The 9,853-nt window shown below is 32.5% G+C and overlaps 2 protein-coding genes across 6 annotated transcripts in view; one reads left to right on the forward strand and one right to left on the reverse strand.

Moving 5' to 3' along the window:
• LOC107625995 (serine/threonine-protein kinase Aurora-3) lies at nucleotides 628–4,910 on the reverse strand. Of its 5 annotated transcripts, none has more exons than XM_021116341.1 (9): nucleotides 4,604–4,910; nucleotides 4,393–4,459; nucleotides 3,487–3,557; nucleotides 3,221–3,346; nucleotides 2,311–2,553; nucleotides 1,860–1,955; nucleotides 1,271–1,485; nucleotides 1,110–1,182; nucleotides 628–1,014 (listed from the first exon to the last, which is right to left on the reverse strand). In XM_021116341.1, the coding sequence occupies exons 4-9, from the start codon at nucleotides 3,326–3,328 to the stop codon at nucleotides 916–918; spliced, it is 834 nt and encodes a 277-aa protein (XP_020972000.1). In that variant the 5' UTR covers nucleotides 3,329–3,346; nucleotides 3,487–3,557; nucleotides 4,393–4,459; nucleotides 4,604–4,910; the 3' UTR covers nucleotides 628–915. The 5 variants fall into 5 exon arrangements, with proteins under 5 accessions (XP_020972000.1, XP_016184235.1, XP_020971999.1 ...); XM_016328749.2 differs by having other exon boundaries at nucleotides 727–1,014; nucleotides 4,393–4,453; XM_021116340.1 differs by having other exon boundaries at nucleotides 727–1,014; nucleotides 3,463–3,557.
• Nucleotides 8,685–9,853, forward strand: part of LOC107625997 (cytochrome P450 704C1) — a 4,497-nt gene continuing 3,328 nt past the window's right edge. Inside the window, exon 1 of the mRNA XM_016328757.2 lies at nucleotides 8,685–9,263. Within this exon, the coding sequence (XP_016184243.1) occupies nucleotides 8,751–9,263 (513 nt within the window). The 5' untranslated portion in view covers nucleotides 8,685–8,750. The remainder of the gene's footprint in view (nucleotides 9,264–9,853) is intronic.

The following is a 9,853-nucleotide window of genomic DNA, read 5'->3' on the forward strand; positions in this document are numbered from 1 at the left end:
TGGCCTATGGCCTAATGGTCAAATAAAGAAAAATTACACAATAAGATACAAAAAAGTTACCCCTATAATCATCTAAAAATAAGATAGTCAAAGTTTAGAAGATGTTTAGTTAAAGTTAATTGCTTCTGACTCCTTGCAGATTGTTAGTTGTAAGTTGTTTGCATGTTCGTTATATAGCTTAATTTGCAGAGCACCAAGCCTTTTGTTTTTTTATGATCAGGGCTTTGCCTGTGAATATGTCATAATCAATTACTTAGTCCTCTTGAGGCATTTAGGTGGTAGTTATGAACATTCTGTTATATAATCATGGCATTGGGATGATCGTTATTTGCAGGAGAGAGTCACATTTTAGATTCAACTTCACAAACGAAAAGTTCTCAAGAAATGGGAAGCTCAAAAATGCTAGAGGACCAATTGCCAAACTAAAGCTGATTTGAGCTCCAAGATGGAAGCCATTTGTACAACTTCGTATTTGTGTTGTGCATTGGGGAGAGAAGTGCAAAGCAGAAGTCAGAAGAATATGTTTACTGTTTGTCAAGATTTTAAAACAAAAGGACCCTGTTAACATTTTTAACATACTATTATGGAGTGCATCCAGGTTGTAAAGTTGAATGCCTGGAACCAAAATTAAAACAAAGAGAAGGAAAAATCAATATTATGCATGATTAATGATACATGAATGAACTCCTATAGATGGAACTCAGTCTCATGTACATTCTGTACACACAATTTCAACTACCTAGCTGAAATCCTAAAACCACTGGAAGTGATTAATGTTGTTCAAGTTGGTAGTATACTTTGAACTCCAACAATATCATAAATTTTTCATACATACTACTACAGTACTTGATGTACAATACAGCCTTTATCCTCAAGGACACAGCTAAACTTCAACGTGAATGGCTAAAATTGACGCTAGGTGCAGCTACCCATGGGATTTGCATTCTTGATTATCCACGGATGCTCCATTATTTTCTGAAGCGAGAGCCTTCTTGAGGAGTCTTTCACCAAGAGCTACATCAATTTACATATTGTAGTAAGAACAACAAATTATGTTGATAGAAGGTGTATGATTACGCCTGAATATGGATATGTAAATGTGAACATACCCGACTAATCAGATTTTTTGCTTCTAAAGAAACAACTGGCGTAGCAGGGAAGGATAGGTCAACCTTCATGATCCTATACAAAAATTAAATACATTAAATAACATAACAAAAGTGGCATTATTTGACTACAGACTAGTCTCATCATGTACTTCCATATATACCTTTTGAAGGTATCAGCTTGACTCTCGGCCTCAAATGGAGGAACGCCATAGAGGAACTCATAACAAAGGATACCCAGAGTCCAGTTATCGACTGCATAATCATGAGCTTTGTTTTCTACCATTTCGGGAGCTAAGTAGTCTAATGTTCCGCACATAGTGTGTCTCTTGCCCCTAGATTGTACAGACCAACCAAAATCTGCAATTTTAAGACGACCCTGCAATGAAGCCATTATCATATTGGTTACTCAAGTTCATGTAAATTTCCAAATCTAATTAGCTGATTCAACTTTACTAAATGTTATCATCATACACAGTATAGTAAATTTTCAGTAAGATTTTTTTTTTCCTTTCCACTCCCTAAGTGAGCAAAAAAGCTAAATGTTTTGGACAAAAATGTGAAAACTTCGGAGGGAATCTTATAATTTGCAAAACACAAAATAATCATTAAGAGGCCAAAAGAAGAGTTGCAGAAAAAGGAGAATAATGAACTACAAAATGTCGTGTTGCCAATAACTCGATAGATAACTTAGTATCCACATAGTTTGCATAAGAAGTTAAAGACCAAGGAGGTGCAAAGGGAGAAGAATACCTCATGGTCAAGCAACAAATTTTCTGGCTTGATATCCCTATGAATAACATGCTTCTCATGGCAATATGCCAATGCCTCTGTGAGACTCAAAATATACTAAAATTTTCAGAAAAACAGAAGTTAGAGTCAACATAAATGAGAGATTTACTTCAAAGAGCCAGTGAAACAGGTGATACACATTGCTCACTACAGAGTGTGTGTATATTAGATAATCACACAATAGTATAACTCACAGACCACCACATAATGCAATCAGTTATTCTCTAGGAACACCACATATTGCACCACGACACAGATTAATTGCAGGCTAATCGCTACCATGAACATGGTGCACAATTATCTTTTTCCTCTCTGTGTAGTTCCATATTTCACAGCATGTAAATGCAATTACTTTACTTGCAGTCATTAATCTCATACACAAACACACATTCCCACAGTAAGGAAGAATTACCGTGGCTGCTTGCATCTCAGTGAGGTGGCCTCTTTTTCTAAGCTCCTTGTAGAGCTCACCATTATGAGCATATTCAAGAATCAAGAAAACACGCTCTGGATCATGAAACCAGCCATATAGTCGTAGAATGTTCGGGTGGTGAAGGTTGGATTGTATTTCCATCTCCCTCCCTAGCTGATGGTGAAGTCTGTACTTCTCAATTTGTTCCTTGAATATAATCTTCAATGCAACTACATATTTGCTCTAAAAAATAAATAAATAAATCGGATCAACCCAATTGAATATTTATAAATTAATCGCTCTAAGTGTTTAGTTTTCACAACATTAATGTCTAAGTATTTAACTCTTACACAGACTAGTTCAAAATGTATACACACAATGTTGTATCTTATATGATTGAACTATATTATAAAACACTCTCCAAACATCATATCAATTTAATTAGTCTCTCTTTTCCTTTACAATTAAAACTTTGAGCATCCACATACACATTCCACTCATAATTTTTTTTTCAGAATAAATTCGATATCAAATTACATCATCCATATTAAATTTCAAGAACTCGAAGACCAGTTTATGCTAAAAAGTTCGTCTCAAAATACAAATAATAATATATTTCCCAAGTACTAAAATCGCAAGACCAACCTAAGACGTTGAATTATCTCACAAATCAAACACTCAAACCAAAGTATGTTAAAAACCCAGCTCCCAAAGACTTAGCAAATGAGCACGATGCTGAATTGAAAACTAAGCAATAAACAGCTCAATCTTACATTTACAGAATTGAACAATGAGAGAATCAAGTTCATACACATGTTTATTTTCTCAGGAACTTTCTGAACAACCAAACAGAAAAATTAAGAAAAATAATAATAAAATAATAGACAGGAAGAGAGAGAGAGAGAGAGACCTTGACTTCTCTCGCAACGTAGACTCTGCCAAATTTTCCTCTGCCAAGAGGTTTTCCGATCTCAAAGTCTTTGAGGGACCATTGCCGCTGCAAGTTATCTTCTTCCATTTTTTTTAACTGCTCCTACTGTAAAATAAGGGATATAATATAAATTTCTGTGCTTAAAGGAATGAAACAGATTCATCTAATTCAAACAAGGAAGAGGAATCAAAAGCAAAGGCAGGAAAGGAAGAAATAGCAACCTAAACAAAAAAGAAAGGACCGACCTCAAGATGAAGGCTGTATAATTCAATATCACACCCTTCACAAACCAATCAAATTCTCAAGGATTTGCTGCCTGGGGCAGAGACAAAAATAGTAATGCTGAGTATATTTCATAACTTCAAAGATCAATAGGATGAGAAAAATGGAGAACAGAAGAGTTAGCTGCTTTAATTTGACATGTCGTAGATTCAATCAACACACACACAGAGTATATATATATATATATATATATATATATATATATATATATATATCTTGAAAATGAAAATTTTGACAAGGATTGTATAACAAACAGTTGCGCTGTGAACTAGCAACCAATAATATTGATCAATTTTGAAAATCTGAAAGAACAGAATAAGAAAGAAAAAGTGGCTGCCAGAATTCTAAGTGGAATGCAAAGGCCAAAGAACAAGAGAAAGAGAAAAATGGAGAACAGAATTAGTCAAAAAAAGAATAATACAAATACAATAGATAAAGTGATTAACTGCTTCCCTTACTAGGAACTGTTTAATACTTTTTATTCATCAAGGCAGGATAACTATGATTCTAAATAGTTATTAATATTTACAACTGTGTATTTAGTTGCAACTAATGACAATGGAAGTTAGTTTTGGTTCTCACCAACATCTGATGCATTAACTACATAGATATTATGTAGATTGGCATAGAAGATGCAGAAATTGGATATAGTTCTTGTCTTGCCACTCCAAAAACAAAAGCTTAAATAAGATGAATGAAAATTGAAAAACGTTAGAAGAATGATACCACCAAAAATTGAAGATAGAAAAAGTCAAGATACAAGTATATGCAACGCCCTTAATTTCCCTCAGTCCTCTTCTCTAAGGATCTTCCTAATTAGTAGTAACAGATAGTGAAAAAACAAGGAAGAGAAGAATGAAGGGAGGTACCTGAGAATAGATTTGATCAGAATCAGCGGGCTGGAGTTCCTTCACAGAAAGCTTGCCATCTCTGTCTCTATAAAAGTAAAGATAAAGTGTAATAAAACCCTAAATTGTTTGAGAACAGAACAGATTCAGTTGCAAGAGAATCAATGTAATTGGAACAGAATCACAATGGAAGGACTAGGGCTAGGGACAGGGAAGGGACGACGGAGCCTACCTGAACCGACGGCGACAAGAAGAAGAGGTAGAACTGTAGAAGCGGCGACGACGCTGACGAGCTTCAGCGAGCAGCGACAGAAAACGAGAGGGATGGAGGGAGTGCGAGTGACAGAGCGTGGTGGTGGAAAGTTTCTTGTGGTGCTCTTCGACGGTGGAGAAATGAACGACGACAACGACGGCAGCAGAACGAATTAAGATGGCGGAGGAGGAAGGCGCGATTCGAAACGGCTATTATGTTCGAAATTTTGAATTGGCTGAAGTCGGGGAAGCCAAAAACGACGTCGTTTATCTACGAATCTTAAAATTTGCTTTCTTCGAGAGAATAAAATTGAGCCCTTATCTTGTTTAACTTCCAAAAACAAACTGTGGCATGCTGTCTATGTTTTTGGTGATTAATGATTATAGATACTAATTAAACAGGTTAAAATGAATGAAAATGTTAACTTATTAGATTTTTTAAGTTTAAGTAGAGACTTAATTTTTTTTCAATTCATATCAGGTAACGTTTTAAAATTATTTTATATTTTATATTTTCAATTTGCCATTACTAGCGTGATAACCCGTGCAATGCACGGGGTTCACGAAATTTAAATCTTTTTAAAAGAAAAATACTAAGAATATAACTAAAATATATTCTATAAAAATATATTATATTTGGATAATTACAAAATTATCACTACATTAAAATAAAATAATAGAATACAACAATTATTCAATATATCAATAAATGGTATAACATGTTTTCTAAGATAATAAAAGATAATAAAATATAATAACAATTGTTAGACACTAAAAAAATAGGTAAAAGAAGTCCAGCAGAGATGTAGTTTACTATTACGTATAATCTTAAAAACACATAACGTCAAGATACCTATTGATACCAAAACAAAATATTTACAACATATATAAATTTGTTCATTAATTAAAAAACAAAATATGTCCAAAACAACTTAACATATAATTCAAAATATCTATCAAATAGAGTTATACATAAGAGGCCTAACATCGCTGAATCGACAACTCTATCGGGCGGTTAGCTATCGAGCCGAGTTTCAAGGTAATGATGTCCCCCTCCTTTAAATTGTATACTCTACAACATTCATTTCACTCGACCCCAAACTTCCATTCTCCACCTCTTCCTCCACTTTTCAGTAAGTGAAAAAAGAACACATTCTTCTCTACATTGGAATATGGACCAGTGATGGTCCAAATCGAACCATCTCCATCTAGTTTAAGATACGCAACAAATTTCGAAGCCAAATACTGCAACAAATAATTCATAGTTAAGATAAACATAATATTTTCATACACAATGAATAACAGATTTAGGAAGAATATTCAATAAGCTTGCAAGAAAAAAAAATAAAAGAAATCACTCTTTTGAGATCAAGTTACCAATCTAGATTGACCCAGATCCGAAGCTGTGATGATCTTTTCATAATAAACCTCTAGAGTGTATCTAATTCAGGATAATATGAATATGTTAGTCACCACACTAAAAAATAGCAAGCTATCCCATGATATTAAAATCCAAAACACAAGGAAAAAAGTTACATTTAGCATTACCTATGATCAGACAATTCGTTTGTCGCGTTACTTTGTTCGTTGACCTCCAATGATAAACTACTTCCACTAGACAAATCTATCGATTATGCGGATTATCCCCTACCAGTGTCTCATCTTGATCATTGTTTGCATCACCATCTGATGAAAACTGATCATCAGATGGTTCAGACCCAGATAGAACCATCACATCAGCTGATGAGTCCTCATCAATCCTGGTATACTTTATGTGGAATACTCTTGATACATTATCAAGTGTCTCTGGGTCCATTAGCTCAGGCACATAGCAGTCAGGATCAAGGTGAACTTGGATGGGTTGGTTGTCATGATTCCACAATGAAATAAAAAAAAATTTCCAAAACCGACATACCTAAATTGAACAGATACCCCTCTATTGATAAAATAGAAAGTTCTAATCTGTTTAAATGAGGAGTCAGTTATGAGCAACTGATCATTTTTTCTTATCACCTCCAGCACTAAACAATTATCTAGCTCGTCAATGACATAGAACATTGGCCCTAATCCGAGTAGAAACAAAAGTCGAGGGAAGAGCTCTATCACCCTATATTCAAATTTCTTTCCAAAGTTAATTCATGTGTAACAAAACATACTAAAAATGCTTCACATAATTTTACGTAATTATTTAGCAAAGAGAGGTATATATACCTTTAAATCTACCATTATTACCAACTGAGCAACACAAGAGAAAAATAATCACGTAAATGAACTAACATTATAATGAGTATCACAAAAATAGGTAACTAAGTAACTAACACATATGAGGTCTTTTTGAATGTCCAAGAAAAAATACTGAAGTTTTGAAAGAAACAATGAAAAAGAAATTGTTGTTATCTTGATGGATTCTGAAACCAAATCATGTACATGAACTTCGAATCATCTTTTCACGTATTAATAAATGCTGAATTTTCAAAGTCAGTATCAATATATGTATGATTACTAACGATTTTATTATTTATTTTGAATGGACATTGATAATTTATCAAAACTAATCTTTTTAGAGTTGTTGTAGTCTACACCCATTTGAGATTAGAAAGATCAGGAACTCATAATTAGCTAATCAAACTCATCTAACAGGGAAAAGAAACAATCAAGAGGAGGAAAGTAGAAAAGACCGCTAACTGAATATAAATTAAAAACAAACCATTCGAAGTTAAAGATTTAACCCACCTCTTTAATCGGTTAACATGCATGATATAATAAACCATAATATATTTCGTTACCTACTTACTGAAAAGGTGAAATCTAAAAATCGGTTCTTTTCCGTTGGGCCAATATTACTGGGTTGCTAAAAATCTCCTATTAGCATATAATGGTACGATTAGAATCTAAGACTGAGACTTTTAACCAAGAAACCAACTAACTAAGTAAAAAAAAAAAGAAGTAACAAATTAAAAGCATATTAATGAAAAATACCCAAGAAATCACTTTGAAAAACTACTATACAATATATTTTACAGATTACGACAACTTCTGAAATCTGGCCTACATATAAATGAGAAGCCAATAAAATTAAATTACAACATGAAAAATATCTGAAAAAGAATTAAAAAAAAACTATATTTTCAAAAGTTAATCTGAAATATATTGAATGGAAAAGTAAATGAGACTTCAATGGAATTAAAAATGCAACAAAGAAAAGATCAGCACCATACCTGTTTGAATCTTTTCTATTGGCATCCATCGCCATTCAGCCTTATCAGATAAAGAGATTTGGTATAAGGATTCAAGAACAAAGAAAAGATCTTGTCTCTTACCGCAAAAGAGAGCATTATAATAAAGTAAACCCTAATAGGAGATTTTAACAAATTCAAAAAAAAAAACAGACGATAAAATGAATCCAGAAACATAAAGAACAAACATAAAGAAGGAACAGCAACCATTGATAAACAAAAGAAGAAATAGTTGAACAAAAATATCGTTATTTATTCTAATAAATTAAATTTCTACTAATGCTAATTATAATGTTGAAAAATTTCAGAAAGCTAACCACCACTACTAATAATAATTTAAACAAACAATCATGAATTATGAATTGTGCTATCTATATATTCTTTATAAAATTACTTTTTCCACCAAATCAGTATCTGCACCCATTTGTTTAATTACAAACAAAGTCCAAACATACCAATAAGAAATAGACAAAGTTTAATGTCACTGTTAGACATGAAAGGTGACTAATAATTTTTTTTAAAACATTTCTTTTGTACATAAAAACAAATCACTTGACTATATATAATATAGAATTTTAAAATGTTTGATTGTTAAAGCAACAATATATAATTAAAGTAAAAGAGTTTTGAATTGCCATTAATTAGATAATTTGTATTTGTAGGGCTTTGAAATTAACGACAAACGAGTGATGGAATAAAATATTTTATCCGATGTAACAATATATAAATTAAATTCTTACTACTAAAAAAGAAAATTATTACTTTGAAGCAATTTGTCTTATTGGCTAAGCTGTTTTCATCATTTAATTTTCAACAAATAAATAGACCTCAAATCCCTTCACCTACAGAAATATACAAAACCATTTCACCTTTGATCACACACACACAACAATGGAAGTTTTATCCACCATGTTGACTTTCATACCCTTTTCTTTTCTATGTCTCTTCTTAGGCTTATGTTTCATGATGTTAAAAGGAAAATCCATAGGTAACTCAAACTATGCCCCATGCAAAGGCACAGTGTTTAACCAACTCCTCCACTTCAAGAACCTCCATGACTACCATACAGAACTGGCCAAGACGAATCCGACTTTCCGGCTACTCACGCCGGATCAGAGCGAATTGTACACGGTGGACACGAGAAACGTGGAGCACATATTGAAAACAAAGTTTGATAAGTACTCAAAAGGGAAGTACAATCAAGATGTTTTGAGTGATCTTTTTGGTGAAGGGATTTTTGCTGTTGATGGTGAGAAGTGGAGGCAACAAAGGAAGCTTGCTAGCTATGAATTTTCCACAAGAGTTCTTAGGGACTTTAGTTGCTCTGTTTTTAGAAGGAATGCTTCTAAGTTTGTTAGAGTTTTATCTGAATTTTCTCATCAAGGTGTGGCTTTTGATTTGCAAGTAAGTGGTTAGATTTTTACTATAAAGTTGTGATATCATTCTATTAGCTTAATTTGTTGTGTGTATCATACTATCATCAATGTTTTGTATTAAATCCGTCTAAGTTATTCATGGAAACAATTCCAAATTTATATATAAAAAAAGTTGTCACTTTTTTGTAATAGCTAAAATAAAAATTGTGGAAGTTTTTGACATCAGACTATGAAGCAAGTATTAAAATCTGAGGGAAAAAAAAAAGAGAGAAAACAAGAACTTGAGCCTTCTCCAAGTCCTTTTACTCTTGGAAATGATTTTGGTTGTATACAGCATATAAATTTATGTATTACTTATTTTGATTTTTTGTTTATATATAGTGATGATATTTTCGAGTGAATTTATAATCCCAAGGTTGCACTATTTGTTTTGTTATTATATTCTATTATTATATCAAAGTTGCCAATAAAATAAAATCCATATATTAAACCCCATATACAAAAGTTTTAAAATTGGATAATTTTTTTTTTGGTGACTTTAAAATTGGATAATTAACCTGTAATAGGATTTACTATATTAAAGTTCCTTTTTCAAATGCTAAAATTTTATTTTCGGTA

Source organism: Arachis ipaensis, chromosome B02 (genome assembly GCF_000816755.2).
Source record: "Arachis ipaensis cultivar K30076 chromosome B02, Araip1.1, whole genome shotgun sequence".
NCBI lineage: Eukaryota > Viridiplantae > Streptophyta > Magnoliopsida > Fabales > Fabaceae > Arachis > Arachis ipaensis.